At 38.4% G+C, this 24,051-nt stretch overlaps 1 protein-coding gene across 4 annotated transcripts in view; it reads right to left on the bottom strand.

Moving 5' to 3' along the window:
• Positions 1-24,051, bottom strand: part of wwox (WW domain containing oxidoreductase) — a 651,703-nt gene that overhangs the window by 604,518 nt on the left and 23,134 nt on the right. For 2 of the 4 annotated variants that reach the window (XM_008120186.3, XM_062961575.1), the window contains exon 5: positions 22,010-22,116. In XM_008120186.3, the coding sequence (XP_008118393.1) occupies positions 22,010-22,116 (107 nt within the window). Of the gene's footprint in view, positions 1-854; positions 2,085-21,640; positions 21,789-22,009; positions 22,117-24,051 lie in introns of those variants that run through there. The other 2 variants (XM_062961576.1, XM_008120185.3) reach the window with 2 other exon arrangements.

Raw genomic sequence — 24,051 nt, 5'->3', positions numbered from 1 at the left:
GGGCAGATTTTGAAAAAGAATCAGTCTGTGGTCAGGGAACCACAGGGAAGGCTGGTTCTAAGGTATTGAGAATCAGGAAAGTTCAGGTTCTAGCCTGTGTCGTTTTAAATAGGTCAAGTGACTTATTTAAGTTAGTAGTAGAGTTTGAGTAACAAAGGGAAGGAAATTCCAGTAGAAGTCTGTAGTGATCAGTTAAAATAAGAAACATCAGTTGGAGGATAAAAAGTTTAAACTGCTTAAAGGAAGAAATTGTCCTCTTGAGAGTTGTTTCATCAAATGTTATCATTGTAACTGTTAAAGAAGCGTACCTCTAAGAGAGAAGCAACATTGAAACCGTTAAGCATATGTACATCAATAAACTTGTTACCATTTCTAACATTCAAACCTCTAGTATGTACATTTTAAGTCAAGCTATGCTACAATTTAAAAAGGAAAAAACATCTCTCTGCATCCTTGGTGGTCACGACGTCATAGAGCTTAGTGGATCTCAAAAGACCCTAAAGGAAGCAATAACCAACTCTACTCTCTGCACAGATTCTGGCATTTTTTGAGTCCGTAAGTGGAGAAATGGTGGCGGTGACCAGGGCTGACTCCCCCCCCCCCCCCAATGTCACCGCCCTCTCTGTGGAATGATCCTTGATTTATCCATAGATCATTTGATAATCCATAACTTTAGCCTCAAAACCTGTGCTCAATTTATACCTGAGATTGACTTATACCTGAGTATATATGATATTTTCTCTTTCATCCGAAAGCCGGATATGCTTAACAATGAATTGACAGGCTGTGCTCCCTACAAAAGTATATGTCCATTTTCTTGCCCTTTTTTGGAAACGCTTTCTTCTGATACGGAAATACTTTATTCATTTATTTCCATTTATATGCTGCCTTTTTGGAAACCAAAAAAGGACCCAACGCAGCTCTTAAACCTAAAACAAGGCCAGCTTTTAAAACAACAACAACAAAAAAAACAGATAATGTGGCAACACTATATAAAAATACATAAAAGCTATTTCATTTTTTTAAATGATGAAGTCACTCAAAAGCAGAACACAGTGACACCAAGTGTCTAGGACCATTATTATTATTATTATTATTATTATTATTATTATTATTATTATTATTATTATTATTATTATTTTATTATGAGACAGCAAAGAAGATAGACATGCTGGATTTCATATCACAAAATCACAAGTCGAACACTTCCCAAGTGTCTAGGACTGTGTGATGTATTTTCGGATGATGCGCGCAGATCCCAGCAGGGTGGCCTTTTGCAGCTGGCAGATCGTAATTTTGTCAATGTCTATTGTTTTCAGATGCCGGCTGAGATCTTTTGGCACGGCACCCAGTGTGCCCATCACCACCGGGACCACCTGCACTGGTTTCTGCCAGAGTCTTTGAAGTTCAATCTTGAGGTCCTGATAGCGGCTGAGTTTTTCCTGTTGTTTTTCGTCAATGTGACTGTCACCTGGGATGGCAACATCAATGATCCAAACCTTGTTCTTTTCCACAACTGTGATGTCTGGTGTGTTGTGTTCCAGAACTTTGTCAGTCTGGATTCGGAAGTCCCACAGTATTTTTGCGTGCTCATTTTCCAATACTTTTGCAGGTTTGTGATCCCACCAGTTATTTGCTGCTGGCAGGTGGTACTTGAGGCATAAGTTCCAATGAATCATTTGGGCCACATAGTTGTGCCTCTGTTTGTAGTCTGTCTGTGCAATTTTCTTACAGCAGCTGAGGATATGATCAATGGTTTCGTCGGTTTCCTTGCACAGCCTGTATTTTGGGTCATTATTATTATTATTATTATCCCGCTTTATCTCCCCAAAAGTGACTCATTGTTTATTTTTAAGTGTTTCATTATTTTAAGACTGATATACCGTATATAGAGGAACCCCGGTGGTGAAGTGTGTTAAAGCACTGAGCTGCTGAACTTGCAGATCAAAAGGTCCCAGGTCCAAATCCCGGGAGCGGAGTGAGCGCCCGCTGTTAGCTCCAGCTTCTGCCAACCATTCCCCTGCATGTCAACAATCAGTTCTTGGGAAGATCTGGAACAGCATCCACTTCCTCCATAGAAGAACCTGATTTTGAATAAGATATTTCCAAGCCAGAATGAGAAAAGCACAATCTGTTTTAAATAGAGCTGTTCTAACACCAGTCTTGGGTGATGTTGAACTGCAATCTTTTTCTCACAACAAGGAAAATGAACAATAGCAGCAGAGGAAGGGTGACCCATCTTTGCTTTCATTTCTGACTCTAATTTTTCTTTAAAAAAAACTTAACTCAGCACCGTGATTGTAATTGTCAAAGAAACTACATCTAAAATTTACGGTAATTAATTCAAGATTATTTTGAATAACTACCCTGATTGTATGTTCTGCAAAGCTGCAGCACTGCAGAATTAAAAATAAACATCACAAAGATATAATTTACAGCTAATCTATACTTACAATGAAAGTCAGTTTCAAGATTTATTTCAATCTATATTTTTTATTAACTGAAACACAGTAATGGGGGTATAGAGTGTCTTGGCTTTTCAAGCACCTTGATTATAAAATATAATTATACAAATTAATTAGAAATGAGTGCATATATTTATGTCTTTGTTTGTAACCACAGAATATTAAACATGACAAAGTTAATGAGTAGATCCAACTATCATAAATATTTTCAACAGTGCTATGAAATCCACTCTGGAGGGACTGGACTTTCATTTCACTCAGTACCCTGATGAGGGATATAACTCCACATAGATTTGTCTATCACCATTTAATGTATATTTTAGAGAATATAAACAAAGCAACTGGTGGAGCGTATTAGAACAAATGTCAAGGAGATATCGGCAAATAGGATAGTTTTTAGGACCAAATTTATTTATTTATTTTCGACATTTATATCCTGCTCTTCTCACCCCAAAGGGGACTCAAGAGTAGCTTACAAGTTATATGTACATATAATATATTATATTATTAGCTGTGCACAATATTAGTATTAGGTAAAGGTAAAGGTTTTCCCCTGACGTTAAGTCCAGTCGTGACCGACTCTGGGGGTTGGTGCTAATCTCCATTTCTAAGCCGAAGAGCCGGCGTTGTCCATAGACACCTCCAAGGTCATGTGGCCGGCATGACTGCATGAAGCGCCGTTACCTTCCCGCCAGAGCAGTACCTATTGATCTACTCAGGGCCGTAGCCAGAAAAAAACTAAAATCTGAACATGTGTTTTGCTAGTCATTATATCAGTTAAGTTAGTGATTAAAACAAGTTACCGTATATACTCAAATATAAGCCGACCCGAATATAAGCCGAGGCATCTAATTTTACCACAAAAAAACCCTGCAAAATCATTGACTCAAGTATAAGCCGAGGGTGGTAAATTTCAGAAATAAAAATAGATACCAAAAATTACATTAATTGAGGCATCAGTAAATTAAATGTTTTTGAATATTTACATCAAGCTCTAATTTAAGATAAGACTGTCCAACTCATTATTCTCATCTTCTTCAATGTAAATGTGCTTATGTATCCTTTTAATAATAATAGAGTAAAATAATAAATGTAATAATAAATAGAGTACAATAATAAATGTAATAATAATAGAGTTAAATTTTTCTTGAAGAAAAATACAGGCAAGATAATGAAAAGAACGAATCGGGACGATCTTCAGGACTATCTGGATAATTTGAGAAAATGAAGATTACAAGAGACAATTTTGCTATTTTTTTTCTCCTTAGCAAGAAAAAATATTATTGAATAATAAGAAAATATTATCCAAGAAGATGAAATGGAAGTCATTTTTTTTTTTTGCTTTTTGCTTTTTGTGTGTGTGGGTATATTTTTGTAGATTGTAGACTTTTATCTTTATCTTTTTCTCCTACTTTTCTATACCTAGGTTGTTCTCACTCTTTCGATGTAGTATAAATTTTTTTTATAAAATTCTTAAATAATAATAATAATAATAATAGAGTTAAATAATAAATGTAATAATACCAATGATAATAGAGAGAAAAATAATAAATGTACCATATTTTCTCAAGTATAAGCTGACCCAACTATAAGCCAACCAGGATCCTCACCTGAGTATAAGCCGAAGGGGGCTTTTTTAGTCCTAAAAAAAGGGCTGAAAAACTAGGCTTATACTTGAGTATATACAGTATATTGTATAGAGTTTTCCCCCTATACTGATATGTGGAAATTGCGGGAAAAGCAAACAAGATGCACTTTTTTTTCAAACAAGTGCCATTACTGCTGATTCCATATCTTGAGTTACCTAAACATAACATTTTAAAAAACATTTTAACCTTTACTTTCTCAAAGAATTTCCTATGATTCCCAGTTCAGTTTGTTTGTTTAATTTGAGCACACAAAGCAAAGCCCCCGTGAATCTCTCGCCGGTCTCACACGACTGTGGAAACTTAATATTTTTATTAAACAATCAAATTTAATGGTGAGGCTTATCTCTGCGATCTCAAGTGAAATAGAGACAAGAAAAAACAACACTCAACAAGCTCAGCATACTGTAACTTATTTTTACCACCTCCTTATAAAGTTATATGCCAAGTAATAAAACTGTTCCCACAAAAATGATGCACTGAGAATCTTTAACTGGACTAAATTAATAGAGGTTTCTCACAAAAATGGGAACAATTTAGACTGCATTTCCAATCTAATTTCCCTTATAAATATATCTTGAGAATAAAAGATTGTGGAAGTAACAAGAATTACCTCTCACTTTTGCTTTTCCCAAATGTTCCACCTTTCTTTGCTAATACTACAAGCAATCCTTCCTGACCCATAATGCTCACACAGCAAGTCACAGCTAAAGCTAGAATAATTTTTAATAGGAGGGGCCGACACTCAAAACCAATACATGTTTTTCCCTTTAGCACAATCAGGAATGCCCCTATGTAAAAGGCTTCCTTCCATCACATAAAGCAGAAGAGAGCGATGTGAAGATTTTTACATTACCTCATTTCATAATGAATGGATAGTTATATCTCAAGTGTAATCCCACCATGCAAATAACATCAATCTCGCCCTGCTTATTACACTGCCAGATCATACAAAACAAACGCAACAACAGCATCCCTGACTTCCTCTTGGACCATCTTTTGCCAGGCAGGAGATGTTATTTTTAATTTAGATTTATAACCCAGCTCTCTCTAAAGCCTTGGAAAAACTAAGATTCCTCATCTCATTTATTCTCACAACAGCCCTATGGAAAAGGCTGCTATTACTCCCAGTTTACAGATGGGAAACCAATGCCGAACTATAGTTAATCGCTCACAACTACTATGGCTAAATTGCAATTTCAAGGCTCAACTACGGATTTATTGCATCCAGTCCATAATGTCCAGGAAAAAAATGCATTTTAAAATTGGCATCTGCCATTTGTAGCAAGGGTGAGCCAACTTTAGTTTTAGTAAAGGTAAAGGTTTCCCCTGACGTTAAATCCAGTCGTGTCTGACTCTTGGGGGTTGCTGCTCATCTCCATTTCTAAGCCGAAGAGCCGGCGTTGTCCGTAGACACCTCCAAGGTCATGTGGCCGGCACGACTGCATGGAGTGCTGTTACCTTCCTGCCGGAGCGGTACCTATTGATCTACCTACATTGGCATCTCAGCACTTGAGAAGCATTTTGGGTGTGGATAAAAGAACCTCAGCAGCTGCAGTGAGAGCGGAACTGGAAATTTACACAATCCATGCACAATCTAAATTCAGGGCGTATAACTACTGGTGTAAAATCAATGTAATGGAGCCCGATAGACTCCCAAAATTGTGCTTATTAGAACAGATAAAATCCCAACTACAGACCTCATGGATTATGCAATTGACAAATTATATAAGAAGTTGTGGCCTTCCTGTCTCCTGCACCTTAAATGATCAAGTAAAAAAGAGTGCCAGACAAAGAATTTTGGACATAGAAGCACAGAAAGATATAGCTACTCTCAGTGGGGTTGCCAACCTAAAATGGCTAAGCCAATATAAATGTACCTTCCAAATTGCCAACTATTTAAAAATCGAAATGCCAAAACACTTTAGGGAGGTATTTACTCGAGCTAGATTTGATCAGCTTGATACAATAGTTAGATATGGGAGATTCAACAACATCCCTTATAACGAACGATTCTGTATCTGTGGAGCTCCTGAAATTGAGGATTTAGCACATATATTATTTGACTGTAAATTGTATCAGAAGGTGAGAGATTTGTTTCTTGGTCCAGATATCAAACGGACAATGCACTGGGAATCGCACATCAGAACAACGTACTTTATGTGCGGTCAAGATCCAAAAATGACATATAAAACGGCTCTGTACTTGAGTAAAACAATACGATTGAGATCCACATATGTGGGGCTAATAGGGGTAAACTGTAGGGGTGACAATGACATATGATGTACACACCCAGTTTTATTATATTTATTTATTGTATGATTACAAGTGTTTTATTTAATATTTGTATAGAATGTAACCAGGTCTTTTCGAGCCTGGTTGTTTGGCTTGGTACTTTGATATGGCCTAAGGGCTAATCAATAAAATGTTCTTCTTCTTCTTCTACATTGGCATGTTTTCGAACTGCTAGGTTGGCAGAAGCTGGGGCTAACAGCGGGCGCTCACTCCACTCCCGGGGTTTGAACCTGGGACCTTTCGGTCTGCAAGTTCAGCAGCTCAGCGCTTTAACACACTTCGCCACCAGGGCTCCTACTTTAGTTTTAGATTTGTTTAAAAATAGGATCTATGTAATTCACTGTTTTGCATTTAAACATGGGTCCCATCTTTAAGATATCTCATCATGTACATACAAGTACAGTAGAGTCTCGCTTATCCAACATAAACGGGCCAGCAGAATGTTGGATAAGCGAATATGTTGGATAATAAGGAGGGATTAAGGAAAAGCCTATTAAACCTATTAAGGTTATGATTTTACAAATTAAGCACCAAAACAACATGTTATACAACAAATTTGACAGAAAAAGTAGTTCAATACGCAGTAATGCTATGTAGTAATTACTGTATTTACGAATTTAGCACCAAAATATCACATTGTATTGAAAACATTGACTACAAAAATGCTTTGGATAATCCAGAATGTTGGATAAGCGAGTGTTGGATAAGTGAGACTCTACTGTATGTACATATGTACACATTATTCTCTATTCATTTTTGCATAAACTAAGCCTTACTTATACATTAAATTTTGAAAATGTTTCACTTGCCAGTTATAAATTTCTTTAGCTTCTTGAACATAGAACTGACACTGTAAGCATGTTATGTATTTGATTAATGAAGAAGGCCAGCTTAGCTTACGGTAAATACACTACTAAGTGTTTATAGAACATTTCATACTTTACATGATTCCCTTTCTAATTCTGCTTATCTTTTCCTTCTAATTCCCTAAAGGACATATAAAAGAACCCCTAAAGAGAGTAATTACTGCTCTCCTCCTTAACCAAGGCTCCTTCTGCAAAGAGAATTCCGAGTTGCTGTTTAACAAAGGAAGTTTTAAATAAAAATGCAAATGAGCTGCTTTGTAACCACGCTATTTACCTACCTGGCCTCTTATTATCATGTTTGTATTGTTGGCAAACACTATTTACAGTCATGTAGAAATTAACATTACAGGTCCTGAGGAAGGATAGTGGAGGGAAGGTTGTGCTTTGGAACCAATTAGGGCGAACCTTGTCTCCGCCATGGCTCCTGGGAGCCCGCATAGCCTTGCAATGTCAAATAATATTTGCTCAGAATACGAGGCATACCGCCATAATTACAGTATCGGCCCTCTTTTGCTTCAGCAGTTATTTTCATTGTCTACATTTTAAAACCACCCAGCAGTAGAAATTTCTGGGCAGTGACTTATTAATGCCACGCTTATTTTAATCACAAAATCCTAGAGAGAACACTCCCAATAACATCTAGATCTGACAAATTGTGTCTGTCTCCACAAAGTAAATTTTAAAATCCACAGAAGGAGACTTCACCAGACTCTGAGGCAGCATATGCTACTGTTTGAAACGACTTGAAGGCACACAACAACAATAATCCTAATTAATTGACTCTCTCATGAGCCAAAAGCAGGCCCACACTTCTCATGGAAAGACTGGCACATTTACGTTGGTTTGATGCAGAACAATAGGATACCATGGAAAGTAATGGTGTTTGCCTCCTTTAATGTAGGGGGCTTTGGGTAGGGTAAGGGGTCTCTTGGTTTTTTGGATATTGTTGTTTCTCCTGATTAAAAAAAAAGTAATGCTGACCTTGTGATGAAAGATGAATGTATTGCTAGCGCTTAAATTTCCATGTGTCAGTGTGATGGGGAGAGAAAACACAAAATGGGACTGCTGATGATATATAAGTGGGCTGATTCTTTACTCACCCATGCTTTCCCATCTCGATTTATTTATTTAATTTATATACTGCTCTTCTCCCCCAGGAGGACCCAGAGTGGTCTGTGTGATGAGGTTGTAAATTAAAAGTACATACAATAGGATTACTTAAGGTAAAGGTTTCCCCTGACGTTAAGTCCTGTCGTGACCGTCTCTGGGGGTTGGTGCTCATCTCCATTTCTAAGCCGAAGAGTCGGCGTTGTTCATAGACATCTCCAGGTCATGTGGCCGGCATGACTGCATGGAGCGCCATTACCTTCCTGCCGGAGCTGTACCTATTGATCTACTCACATTTGCATGTTTTCGAACTGCTAAGTTGGCAGGAGCTGGGGCTAACAGCGGGAGCTCATTCCGCTCCCAGGATTTGAACCTGGGACTTTTCGGACTGTAAGTTCAGCAGGTCAGCGTTTTAACACACTTTGCCACCAGGGTTCCCTAGGATTACTTAACACAGGTTTAATTACTAGAAGATCCTTAGTAATACTAGCCCATAACCAAAATGCTTGGGACCAGAAGTATTCTGCATTTTGAATTTTTATTTTTTTATTTTTGAAGTACAGTAGAGTCTCACTTATCCAACACTCACTTATCCAATGTTCTGGATTATCCAACACATTTTTGTAGCTCAATGTTATAGAATCCTGTGATTTCATAACGTTAAGACATGGCCGTGAACATGGTAGCCTCTCCTGTCCTGGTAGATTCATGAAGGTGATACGGCTTGTCATGTAGCCTATACCATCTTGATTGCCATAATGTATGCATCAGACTTTGTATTCTGAATGAAAGATAGCATTTTCAGACATTTAAGTATATATAATGAATTATGATAGATTAGACAAAAGGTCCCTCTAATCTGGCATTAGTTACATCCAGACTGGATTATTGCAATGCTGTCTACGTGGGGCTGCCCCTGAAGACGGCCCGGAAACTTCAACTGGTTCAAAGATCGGCAGCCAGATTTCTAACTGGAGCTGGCTATAGGGAGCACACAATGTCCCTATTAAAGCAGCTCCACTGGCTGCCGATAAGCTGCCGGGCCCAATTCAAGGTGCAGGTTTTGACCTATAAAGCCCTATACAGCTCGGGCCCTACCTATCTCTGTGATCGCATCTCCTCCTATCAGTCAGTGCGGACCTTGAGATCATCCGGGGAGGCTCTCCTCTCGTTCCCACCACTGTCTCAAGTGCGGCTGGTGGGGACGAGGGAATGAGCCTTCTCGGCAGTGGCCCCCCGGCTCTGGAATGCACTGCCAAAAGAGATCAGGCAATCCCCTACATTATCCAGTTTCCGTAAGGAACTGAAGACCTGGTGGTGTCGGCAGGTTTTTGAGTAATTACACTGGAATACCGCCGATCTCTGGGCCTGAATATATTGCACAAGATTTATCTAGCCTACAAGGATACATTTTAATATATTGGGTTTATGGTTCCCGTCCCCTTGATCAGGTTGTGTAAGTGTTATTTATTTATCTATATATATAAAAGGGTAATGAAATTTCAGCCTAGGACAAAACAACAAAACTACACATCCCAGAAACACTAAACTTGGCAGCACAACCCCTCATCCATGCCTCTACGTTCATACAACAAAAAAGAAAAGAAAAATAAAGTCCTAATTAGAGGGAGAGGAATAATCGTTTTTATCCAATTGCTGCCAGTTAGAAGGCTAAGCTCCGCCCACCTGGTCTCCTAGCAACCCACTCAGCCCAGGGGACAGGCAGAGTTAGGCCTCACTTAGGCCTCTTCCACACTGCCTATAAAATACAGAGTATCTGATTTTAACTGGATTATATGGCAGTGTAGACTCAAGGCCCACACAGCTATATAACCCATTTATAATGGACATAATGTCAGGGGAAAACCTTTACCCTTTACCTTACTACCACCAATTCCTCAATACTTTATATCCCATACCACCAGACTTCGCCACAGCAACGCGTGGCCGGGCACAGCTAGTTGCTATATAATTGTATTGTTTTACCTTGCTTAAAAATGTGTTGTTATGTTATGTAATGCTTGTGTGGTTTTTAAGATTGGAAACCGCCCTGAGTCCCATCCGGGAGATAGGGCGGTATACAAATAAAGTTTTATTATTTTTATTATTATTATTATGTTCCGATAGTGGTTAACTAGATTCCCAAAGAAAACCTACATAGAAGACATGAGTTTAACAGTATCTAATTCCATCACCATCTCCATCTGCCCACTTCTTACAGAAGTTACGGTGCATGGAATTTGTGATCCACTGGATCATAGGCTTAACCCACAACACTCCTTTGTAAATAACCAAAACACAATCGAATGATTTTAAAAAGCCATGGAACCACATACACATCCATTAAAATAAAACGACAGAAAACGGTCTACCAAATCTTTTAAAGCATCTCCAGCTTACCTGCATGAAGTAGAGATGCTGCTTTTATATTTCAAAATCTAATTACTTTCAAGAAAATGGCTGCATTTATTTGAATCATAAAAATCACCTCTTTGCTACAGCAATGGGGCAAAGCAAGCAACGCACACAGACAAACCAAAGGTCTGAAGCGGTTCAGTTGTTCTCAGGACATTGATCTGGTATAAATGATGCCCACAATTCAACAGCGGGCCAGCCTTTCTGAGAGCAAAAGGCTCAACACATCTGCCATATAATTCAGACTCTATTTTACAGTGGTTTCATTACCAACCATAAAAACTGTAACAGTGGAACTGTATAAACAAACTGAACAGTGTTTTTACTGTAAAACATGAACGTACTATAAATATTTGTCTTTCCCTTCTCTCAGCATCTGTAATGAGAGAAGCAAATTCATGCCATATGTTTGGAGTACAAGGGGAAAATGTATCTCAACAGTTCATCCATGCAATTGTTCATGAAGCTGCTAAATCATTTTAATTCACCCATTTGCTTTGTAACATCTACCTTTTCTTGTACATTGTTTTAAGAGTGGCACACTAAATGTTATTGAGCTTCACTCATTGGAAGAATGCTTCCATCGGGAAGGAGGACAAAACGGTCTGTGGAACCTTCCGAACCTTGCACTACTGTATTTTGTACATTCTGAATACCTGCAACTACTGAACTGACTCTCTGGCTTAAACTGAGATGGGCTCCTTGTGATCCCAGTCAATCCAGGATTGTACAATCCGCTTGAGGACATCACAGTGACCAAAACTGGATTTGGTAATGATGTCTCCAAAGGCAAACTAAGCCCTTCCATTGCCCTGCCTCTGAAAATGTGTACAAGAAAGAAGAAGCCTGGCCTGGAAGGCCGCTTACTATGCACACCAAGATTTTCACTTTCAGTCCAAATCTATTCTCATTTCATTTGATATTATCTGATGGCCTAAAACAATGATGGGTACCCTTTTGTGCTTGTTGTGTCAAAATTCACCAAAAAAACCTAGCATGACTTGAGTGGTGTGTCACTTCAAGGAAAAAAAACGTAATTTCACAATATATATAGTTTAAATAACAAAAATATATAATTGTAATATATAACTGTATTTAATAAATCTAATCTATTTACTACCATTATTTCCATGTACAACAATCTATAGTACCTCTTGCAGTTTCCACGCTGATTTCTCTCTATTGTAGTTTCAATGTAGTCATGAATAATGAATAATATAATAATAATATAATAGTAATAATATAATAATATACTACAATAATAATAGAATAATAATAATAGAATGATATATATATATATATATATATATATATATATATATATATATAGGTAATGAAATTTCAGCCTAGGACAAAACAACAAAACTACACATCCCAGAAACACTAAACTTGGCAGCACAACCCCTCATCCATGCCTCTACGTTCATACAACAAAAAGCTCCAGCTCCTCCAGAAAACGGCCAGGCTTTGAGACTGCAAGGCTATTCACTGCTATTTCACCTGGCCAACAACTGATTCCCATAAGCCACAGCAACGCGTGGCCGGGCAAAGCTAGTATATATATAAATGTAATGTGCATAATTCCCATGAAGTAAACAACAAAACCACTGGACCAAATCACACCAAATTTGGCCACAAAAGACACTAGTCGTCCAATCAATCTGCATGTGGCAGCGTGGCAGCAAAAATGGCTAGGCGTGTCAGTGCTGACACGTGTGTCATAGGTTGGCCATCACTGGCCTAAAATGTGATGGGGATGTTCATTCAGAAACACATTCTGCTGAAAGTACCACAGTGCAGATGGATGTCTCCACTAAAAAGCATATCAATCATTTACATGGGAAAGTATCTCATCTCATTATTTTCATCCCAAATTGTTCCCAGCTTATCAGCTACACGGTTGCTCCAAGGCATGGAATTGTTAGAAGGAACACTTGTCCCTGCAGGAGAAATACATTCCTTCTTCCACCAGATGTTTGCAAAGAAAGGCCCTTTGTGAAAAAGAGGACAGACTTTGGAGATAAGAATGGAGTATAAATTACTGTATTTAATTAAAACATTAAACTGGGTGAAGCATCTCGAGCTCGGAGGATCACCTGGGAAGGAATCCCACTGGAACACTATAGCACACCAAAATTCCCGGGAGTCACTCTGGACTGTGCTCTGACTTAGAAGAAGCACTGCTTGGCTCTCAAGCAAAAAGTGGATGTTAGAAATAATATCATACAAAAGATGATTGGCACAAGCTGGGGATCACAACCAAATACAGTGAAGACATCTGCCCTTGCACTTTGCTACTCTGCTGCTGGGTACGCATGCCCAGTATGGAATATATCTTGCTGTGTTAAAACAGTGGATGATGAGATATGCCGCATTATCACAGGGTGCTTACGCCCAACGCCACTGGAGAAGTTATATTGTTTAGCCTGTATTGCGCCACCTGATATCTACTGGGAAGTAGCAGCCAATAATGAAAGGACCAAGGTAGTGACATCTCCGGCCCATCCTCTGTTTGGATATCAGTCAGCATGCCAACTACTTAAATCAAGAAACAGTTTCCTAAGATCTAGAGAGATATTCGCAGAACACCTCAGCAAGCAAGAATCCAAAAGTGGCAGGTAAAAGCCCAATCAGTAGCTGATACCGGATGAGAAACTCCCTCCTGGGCACACAGAAGACTGGGCAACTTAGAAGGCGCTGAACAGACTGCGCTCTGGTACGACGAGATGCAGAGCAACTCTTATAAAACGGAGCTAAAAAGTGGAGTCCACGACATGTGAGTGTGGAGAACAGTAAACCACAGACCACTTACTACAATGCAGTCTGAGCAATGCTACTTGCACAATGGAGGACTTTCGTACAGAGATACCAGAGGCAATTGAAGTGGCCAGATTCCAGTCAAAAAATTTTTAGCATAATGCCAAATTTTTAACATTGTTTGTGGTTTTTATACATTATAGCTGTATTCTCAATTTGCTTCTGATACAATAAATAAATAACTTAGGTCAACGTGAATACTGTACCTTAATTCTTATTTATAAAAAGGAACCATCCCCTTCTCTGGATAGAGTGGAAAAAAGGTAAAAATTAAGTCTATCCTGGGAGAACCTGGAAGAAGCACCAATCCCCTCTATTTTCTGGTCTTTTGAATGTCTAGGTGAGAAAATGACCTCTGGTCCCTGACTTCTCCATGGATCATATCGAAATCCATACATTTGGCCCCCACACCAACCTTTGAATTATACATGAGATCAGTTTAGACTCAAGATCAATTTATACATGAGTATATACAGTATGCTTTAGTGGTATCCAAAAATATGAGGAATAGTTTCAAAAATATATTGCACAAGATTTATCTAGCCTACAATGATACATTTTAATATATTGGGTTTATGGTTCCTGTCCCCTTGATCAGGTTGTGTAAGTGTTATTTATTGTCATATAATTGTATTGTTTTACCTTGCTTAATAATGTGTTATTATGTTGTTATGTAATGTATGTGTGGTTTTTATGATTGGAAACTGCCCTGAGTCCCATCCAGGAGATAGGGCAATATATAAATAAAGTTTTTTTAAATTATCATTATTATTATTATTATTATTATTATTATTATTATTATTATTATTATTAAAATGCAAAGCAGGCAAAGTCATATTCCACTCTACAATTCTGAGTATTTTTAACAGCAATCTGCATATACATAACACCAATTCTAGTGCTTACCCTCCCTAAAAGTGCAAACAGGTAAGTATATTGCATGTGTGGCATTCTTTATAATACGGTACAAGGATATTAACAACCTGTTCCCAAATAGCAAAGTTATCATAAGCAAAGGCCTTAGACCATTTTCAAAAGTGCCTCAGGCCGTTTAACGCACAAAGAAATACTAACACACAGCTCTAACTTGCTTTTAGAAGTTTCGCTGCAATAAATTATGTTTTCACAGCATATACACATCAGAAGGAAGCAAAGCCAAATGCTGTAGAACTGCAACTCCCAATCTTGGGTCCTCGATACTGTTTGATATCAGAAGCCCCAAAAAGTATGAGAATTGTCAAGGATTATGGGAATTATAGTTCAATTTGGGAATTTAAATTAGATTTTATACAAGATTATCTCTGATTGAAGAAAGTTGGTGCTGCTGCAAGAATCCGTAAGCATTTCATCCAAGAGGAAGTACTATGCACACAAGCTTTAATGTAATCTTTGGGGAGTTTTTAAGTTAAGAATTCATGCTAACTTCTTCCTTTAGCAAAAAATTGCATACACTTAGAAATTTCAATGTTTATGTGTGTATGTAGTTTACCCCATTACAATGAAAATTGTGTGGATTTCTTAAAGTTAGTGTTAACTCCAAAATCGAGAAGTAGGAGACCATTGAAGCATCGCACAGAAGAAGCAAGGTATCTACAGATTAAACACAAAATTTAAATAAGAAAATTGGAAAAATGTGTAATTTACATGCTATAGTTTGGATACAAGTATAGTCTTAAACTCAGGTGTTTTACACCTTGCACTAGAGCACTGTACAGAAAAATGAAACCAAATTCAAAAATCATTCTGCTTCCATAACCTTTTAAACAATCTGAAAATGACTACAGGATCTTCCTGTCGCTAAACTATGTATTTTCCAATATGTAGTTTCAAAGAAATTGATAGTGGCTATTCTCAGTCTGCTCTTGGTCACGTGGATCTATCCCTATAATTCTGCTTGTTTATATTCTGAAGTATTTCTTAAGGAGAGGGCTACAGTCAGGAGCTGTGAAACTCTAACTCAATCATTACTCCTTCATTCAATGATGTCAATAATATAATATGAAATAAGCCCCTGAGTTCTTCAGCTCATGGCATAGGATTTCAGCATTCTCCTGAGCAAATGTGTTTACAAACTGTGCTGGAGTGTTTTTCATTAAGCTTTAAAGTCAATTAAGCTGCGAATTGGAACAATCATTCCTCCTTTGCAAAGTATTGATATTTTTCCTTGCTGCTTTAGGGCCTTTTCCACCACTCAAGGAGAAATTTATGCTTGACAATTTCTTTCTGATTAAAATGAATCAAGCTCGGAAATTCTAATTTCCGTTTTCTCCCCCAATACAAGAAATTATCGCACAGTTCTAAGTTGGTATCCTTCAATATGAAATGACAATCTCCAGACAGTTTGTAAACCAAGTGGAAATATGTCCTTCTGATTTTAGAGCAGACTTACTTCATGAGCATGCCACCAAGGAGTTCAGGGGCACCTATAACCCTTGGAATAAGGACCTCATCAGAGGGGTAGGAGGAAATGAAGGGAACCTTCCTCTTTTGTTCCCTGCCATCTTTTCCTGTCTTCTGGGATGGCCTCCCATCCCACTTCATTTCCATTCCTTTCTTGTGCTTCCCCTGCTTCCTCCCTGTGTTCTCCAGTTAGGCACTCTTGGCTCCATTTCTCTACACTTGTGAATGTCTAGGGCACCTTTGGCCCCTGACCCTGTGGCCATTACTGTCCAGGACGAAGAAGACTGGTTTTCTCCCACATCAGCAAGATTCAACTCCTTTCCAGATGCCTTCTGTTGACATCTCCAAGCCAGAGCCAATTAAGGATGTCCTTGAAACAGTGCCAGCTCTCCCAGATTCTCCTGAAGGGTTAGTGTTTGATCGCAGGGCTTTTTTGAAAACAGAGAGATCGCAAAGACAAAGCTTGCGGAGAAGCGCCAAATTAGTGGAGCCTATGGCTAAGCCCTGTTCTCTTGGGAAGAATTTGGGAGTTAGACACCTGGCGCGGTGACTATGACAAGCTCAGTTCTCTTGGGAAGTTTTAGGGAGTCAGGCACCTGGTTTGGGGGAGCTTATGAACTTCAATAAAAGTATTGCGCTGAGAACTTTCCTTCACGGTGTCAACTTTACTTCTTTCTGAGAAGCATCATCATCTCTAGCTCTTGAAATCCAAGCAGCCTGAAGGTGAGCTTACTCTTGAGTACACCGGGTGCCGGTCTACCTCCTTGCCCAAGTTTGGACTGCGTTTCAGCTCCTGCATATCCAGTTCCTGACTTACCCTGAAATACTGCTTTTGGACATTTACTCCAGATAATTCTTCTTTGCCTCTTTGTTCCTTTTCCCCACTCAATACTCAAGCCGAGTTTGAGTGTGTTTCGGTTTCTGGACTTTGGACTCTAATATTGGACATAAGACTTTCACTTATTGGACTAATTTTGATCTTTCCTGAAAGGTCAATTGCTTATTCAACTTTGCTGCTTAATTCCTTTTGGAACTTTATTTGCTTTAATAAAGATATTATATTGTTATTGGCCTCTGTGTTGGTTTTCGGTGCTCTCGCTGCCTAGGGGTGTAACAACACTGCTGGAACGGAGACCCATTGAGTCCCGCTGGAAGTTGCCCTGCACCATGTGATGGACTCCATGGAATTCCAGTCCAACAGCATAGAGAAATGGGGATAAGATGCTGAGAAGACTGTGTCTGATGAGGTTGTAGGTCAGATTGATAAGGAGGGAGTGGTAAGCTGAATGGGCAACCCAAGGTTTGTATGTTATCAGCCCTCACAACCCTTCCTCTGCCACGTCATCTTAACATGGAAGGGACCGTAAACTCCCAAAGGGCATGCCAATCATAGGGCAAGCTCTACAAGGGTCTCCAAAGCGGGCATAGCCTGAGTGTTGGTGTCCTATGTTTTAAAAGCAGTACCCATCAGTTAAAATTAGACATATGACTTTATACTGCCCTATATACTCGTGTATAAGTCTAGAAATTTTAATCAAGAAATCAACCAAAAAATCCTGGGTCAACTTGTCCATGAGTCAAAGTGTTGAAAGATAATTTCCAAAAGGAAAAAGCATTCAAAGAGGTAAAACAGCAACAACAGCAGTAGCAGTAGATCACCAGAACAGAAGCTTATAGTGCCAGAGGTAGAGTGATGGGGCTTAAGCAATTCAGGAGCAAAGTCAAGCTTAAAGAGCTAAAAAGGACTTTATTCAAAGAATTACATAACTAGATAGGAAGGTTAACAGGGCCTAGCTATCTAACTAACTCACATGTTTGTTGTATGTTTTCCGGGCTGTATGGCCATGTTCCAGAAGTATTCTCTCCTGACGTTTCGCCCACAGCTATGGCAGGCATCCTCAGAGGTTGTGAGGTATTTGTATAAGAAAATTGTGGTATATTCTCTTCTGGGTGCTAAAAGAATTTGATCAACTTTGGGGGTGTCATTTTCTGCTCTGCCTTAAGCAGCAAATGATTTTGGCTGTTCCTATCCCAGTTCTGTGACCATTTCTAAAGTAATTTGTTGGATCCAGGGTGTCAGTAAAGCATTAAAATATGTATTTTTCCATGGGATATGGAATGTGGTAATTCTACTCATCCGAGTTCTAGCTGCTTATGCCTGGTGATCCCACACATTCACAGGTGGTATCAAAATCCAATTTTTTGGCCCCCAAATCTGCCCTCGACTTATGCATCAGGTCGATTTATATGTGAGTATATACAAGTAGATATATTTTTTCTCTCCAATTAGTTGTTGTCTTTTATCAATTCCCAAGTCTCCTTATAATTTGATATACATTTTAAAATCCCACAATTCATCAGCTACTTTTCTTAGCTTCACAATTCAAATAATTAATGTTCAGCAATAAGTTATTCTTTCTGCTCCAGCACCTGCATTTCATTTGTTCTTTTTCCCTAAGACATACATCTGAGAAACTGTCAGAGTGCCGTGATATTAGTGTAATAATCAGAGTTAATTAGTCCTTTTCAAGAAACAACAAAGCCATTCCACAGATACACTGAAGGTGCTCTGGCTACCCACTTTACAGATGAGATTGTACTATGAACAATTAGGAGTTGAGAACAGTTGACAAAATGCAGCGCATCAGAAGCAATTTGAAGGAAAAAAAACAATGTAGGACCTTATTCTTTAATTCACTCTCAGAAAAACAACAGTCATGGCTAGCAGAAGAAAAAGGAAAAGCAATTCCCACCTGGAACAAGAACTCCGGGGTCATGCCAGCGGAACTCAATGTGTCCTTGAACTAAAGTTCAATTTAGAAGTTTCATGGGTTTTGAGTATAGGATGTGGTCATAAATGAATTAATAAATGTATTATGATCAACAGATCAGACAAAACAAGTAGAACTGAACAAACAATATTAACAAGATTCTATAAAAATAATTATTATCGAATACAGGTAAAAATTCCTTTAAGTTTATGATGTCATTTTTTTGTCGACAAGCGAGCACTGTGGCACAAAAGCTGCCCACCTTAACTGTTACCATTGGATTCTGATCTGCCAGCAAATAGTGTATGAAAAACTCATCAGTTCTTCCAGGAATGCTTTGCAGAATAGAGTGGATAAAAGTATGTTTGAAGTCACTGTAGACTGAACAATATAACAATACAACACAAGGACATAAATGTGCATCATAACGGATTTTGTTATACCTCCCTCTAATAAGGCTGAAGGTAATACATGAAATTTTGCTAGGGTGAATGGTTAAAATATTAAAATGGCTTGCTAATATAAAAGACTAACTATTGTCTCTGAATTCAGGAAGTACAGTAGCTGCACTTACATGGTACTGCAACTAACTATCTATAGTTTTCTGGCGTATTTCCTTTTTTCTATTGCCAAAACATCGGTTTGTGAGAAACCCAGTTTGCCTGGTTTCTCATCCAGTGTCTTTTACCATCTAGAATGGAACCCATCAGTTAATACTAAGGGAGCCAATCCCACAGGAATAGAAAACAGGTTTAACCAGAATTTAATTTGAGGATCCATGCCTGGGACTCAATTGACATTTGGCCTGTTTCTAATAGTAAAAGTACATTTGGCACACAACTAAGGCCAAGGATAGATTTCAAAAACTTCATCTCTGTGGATTCCATGGCAGCAAAATTACTATATGCACACCACTATGCTCCATATAGCATCTGAGACAATACCTTAGCATTAAAGACTTGTATAGCTGTCAGAACATGTTATTCTCCTTTAGCAAAAAAAAAAAAAAAAAAAAAGGATTAAATGCCTTGATACTTCTTTGAGCGTTTGCAATGGCATGAGTGGATTGAGCTTTCCAGGAGCCTGAGGCTTGAAAAATCACTCCCAAGTATTTACAGGATTTTACCTGCTCAATTGGATGCTCATTTATTTGCCACTCATGTAAACTTTGTTTCCTAGTAAACACTAGGACTTTGGACTTATTGTAGTTAATTGTAGCTTTTCAGTTTTACCATAACTACCCAGAGCTTTTAATAACCGCCGCAAGCCAATGAAAGTTAAAGAGAGAAGTATTGTATCATCTGCATAAAGGAGAGTAGGTTAAGATAAAGAGTTAATATAAATATTTATCAAAGAATGTGCTAGCATAAAACCTTGCCTAATACCTGTATATGTTGGGATGGCCTTGGTTAAGTGGCCTACCCTGTTGCATGTAACTTTCAAACATGTTTCGCATACGAATCAAATTCAACAGGCGCCTGTGAATATTAGTTATTTCCAACTTCTGCCACAACCTTTCCCAGAGGATCATTTCAAATGCAGACTTAAAGTCAATGAAGGCTGTATAAAGGACTCCCTTGGTCCTAGATGAATATTTATCCATAAGGTGGTGTAAAACTATACGATGATCTTCAGTAGAATGTCTCAGTCTAAAACCTGCCTGTTCATCTTCCAGATTGATAGTTTTTCGAGGAGGTGATGAGCATACAGCTTGCTGATTACACTAAACAAACTCATTGACCTATAGTTTTCAGGATCTGATCTTTTCCATTTCTTATATACTGGAATAATGATAGAGCCCCCAGTCTTCTGCAATACATGCAAACCGATCTATGCACGTGAATAATGCTGCTAGGATTAGGGCCCAACAACTGTTATTTACTATAAGCATCTCAGAAGAGATACTGTCACTCTTTGGTGCTTTACGCATCTTAAGCTTAGAAATAAGAGTTCAGTGTTCCCTCTCTTATTGTGAGGGACGTTCCAGGACCACCCGCAAAAAGTGAAATTCCGCGAAGTAGGGGTACTATATTTATTTCAATATTTACACATTATATTAGTAGTTAGGTGGCCTTTCTCCCCTTTGCAAGCCTTCTTCCTGCGCTTCTTCCTCTCTGGCGCCTGCCAGTTTCCTTTTTATGCATGTGCCTCCCTCTGATCGACTTCCAGACGAGAGGGAGGGCGCATGCGCAAAAGGGAAACTGGCACCTTTTGCGCATGCACACCTCTCAGAAAAAAAACGCAAAGCAATGAGGGAGTTAAAAGCAAACCACAAAGTAGGGAGGGAACACTGTACTGATTTCAGAGATAGAGATGGGGGCCAATCTAGAAAATTGTGAAGTGTGTCTTGTATATTCCAATGCTTAGATTACCTTACACTATACAGACTAGTGAAATATGATTCCCGGAATGTAAGAACCTACTGGGCCTATTTTACTACAAACTATCTTCCAAAAAGTGGCAGAATCATGTAGCCTTGAGATCATCAATAATGGTCTTTGGGAGAAGGATCCTGCAAACTTTGCATGGGAATGTGTTTTTTCTGGACATCCAATTCCTCTGTGGTCTAAACTCACTGACTCCATAGGATAAATTATGATAGCCTGCTTAAATCTTATGAGAGAAGATTTCATGCTCTGGTAATAATTAAAACTTGTGGGAGCCTTGAAATACCACAATCCTCTTTGGGGACTTGAGACAAGCCTGATATAGGTCTGCCTTACATTTTAGTATGCCAAATATTAGATAGCAAGCCTTGTCACGGCAAGGATTTCCCTGGTTAGCCTACAAAATGCCATGTGTTCCTGTTGTTCAATGATGACAAAGAAAAAGAAGAAAGCACACTGGCTAACCATCTCTAACTGTGAAAGAGGCCTTTATTAAGATAGCAACCTTTCCAACCTATGGACTTCATTGCACGAGGAAAGCAAAACAGCATTGAAGTAGAATCATCAATGTGACAATGGAAGGACATTCACAGGAAACTGATTTGGTGAATTGGTGCAACTGTACAAATGAAGAAAAGTATGATAATGAAGCTTCTTGTGCTAACATGTATTCAGTTTCAGTGATTTCATGACTCTTTTGGAATAGAAACTTCTTGCAATATAGTCCTCTCTCTTTGCACAATAGCAAGCAAGTGTAGCTCTTATATCCTCCCCCTTCAACACTCTTCCCACACTGAGCTTAGTCAATACTATCTAGAATCAAGAAATGCTTTCTCTTACCCATTCTTCCAAGATGCGTTGCACAGCCTCATTTGCTTTCGATGCGTTCCGGCAAGCAAGAATGACGTGTGCACCATGGAGTGCAAAGGACTTCGCCGTTTCAAAGCCTACAGCAAAAGACACAGACAAATGATGAGAAGTAAGATTTTAATACAGTCACAACTACAACCTATAGAATAGGAGATGACGTGTATTTGAATTTGAGTCCCAAATTATGATTGCCGTTATTTATTTACTATTTACTTAAATCACAATGCTTCTATCTACAGTCTAAAGTCTATAACAATTCTGCTTCTCCTCATAACAACAACAACAACAACAACTAATAGTAACGACAATACATTACAATCATTCATACCAATAAAAACTAAGTTTAGATCCACTGATTCAAATTGACTGGGTAAGCCTGCCAGAAGAGATGGGTCTTTAATTCTATTTTAAATTCTGATGGCCCATTCAGCTATTTAATATCTTCCAGCAGGTCATTCTATAGCAGTGATGGCCACCTATGACACGCATGTCAGCACTGACACGCCTAGCCATTTTTGCTGACACGCTGCTGCCTGCAGATTGATTGGATGACTATGTCTTTTGTGGCCAAATTTGGTGTGATTTGGTCCAGTGGTTTTGTTGTTTACTCCATGGGAATTATGCACATTACATATATATATATATATATATATATATATATATATATATATATACACACACACACACACACACACACACACATACATACACACACACACACACACACACATACACACACACACACACACACACTTATTATTATTATTCTATTATTATTGTAGTATCTATATATATATATAAGGGTAATGAAATTTCGGCCTAGGACAAAACAACAAAACTACGCATCCCAGAAACACTAAACTTGACAGCACAACCCCTCATCCATGCCTCTACGTTCATACAACAAAAAGAAAAGAAAAATAAAGTCCTAATTAGAGGGAGAGGAATAATTGCTTTTATCCAATTGCTGCCAGTTAGAAGGCTAAGCTCCGCCCACTTGGCCTCCTAGCAACCCACTCAGCCCAGGGGACAGGCAGAGTTAGGCCTCACTTAGGCCTCTTCCGCACTGCCTATAAAATACAAATTATCTGATTTTAAGTGGATTATATGGCAGTGTAGACTCAAGGCCCTTCCACACAGCTATATAACCCATTTATAATGGACTTAATGTCAGGGGAAAAGCTTTACCCTTTACCTTAACTACCACCAATTCCTCAATACTTTATTTCCCATACCACCAGACTTTGCCACAGCAATGCGTGGCCGGCACAGCTAGTATTATCATATTATTACTATTATATTATTCATTAATTATGACTACATTGAAACTAGAATAGAGAGAAATCAGCGTGGAAACTGCAAGAGGTACCATATATCGTTGTACATAGAAATAAGGGTAGTAAATAGTTTTTGATTTATTAAATACAGTTATATATTACAATTATACATTTTAGTTATTTAAACTATACATATTGCAAAATTATAGGTTTATTTCTCGAAGTGACACACCACCCAAGTCATGCTAGGTTATTTGGTGAATTTTGACACACCAAGCGCAAAAGCTTGCCCAACATTGTTCTATAGTCTAGGGCAGGCAATGATAAGATCCTCTGGACGATGAACAAGACTTTAAAAAAACTAGCTGTTTGTGGAGAGGGGGCTCAAAAGGAAGAATGCTATTGCACTAATGTCTTAATATGACCCCCCCCCCCCATCTCCTTGCAAATTACTACAGACATACAGGAAAATTTCCTCCGAGTTCTCATTATACTACAGCCTTAATGACTTCAACCAGAAATATTTAAATTGGTATGTTAATACTCAACAGGACAATAGTTTAATTATATCAATATTTGGAAATTAAACCGAAAAGAGGTGACTGTTTGTTCCACTTCCATTTTGAGCATGCTGTGGTAGTCTTTTAAATGTTGTTTACCCAGAGAAATAAAAGCTATTAAACATCGGCTGCTTCACTTCCAGAAACACCCTGGGGCAAGAGAAATTTAGTTTAC

The sequence above is a fragment of the Anolis carolinensis genome, unplaced genomic scaffold (genome assembly GCF_035594765.1).
Source record: "Anolis carolinensis isolate JA03-04 unplaced genomic scaffold, rAnoCar3.1.pri scaffold_9, whole genome shotgun sequence".
Classification (NCBI taxonomy): Eukaryota; Metazoa; Chordata; class Lepidosauria; order Squamata; family Dactyloidae; genus Anolis; species Anolis carolinensis.
This window is presented reverse-complemented; position numbering and strand designations above follow the sequence as displayed.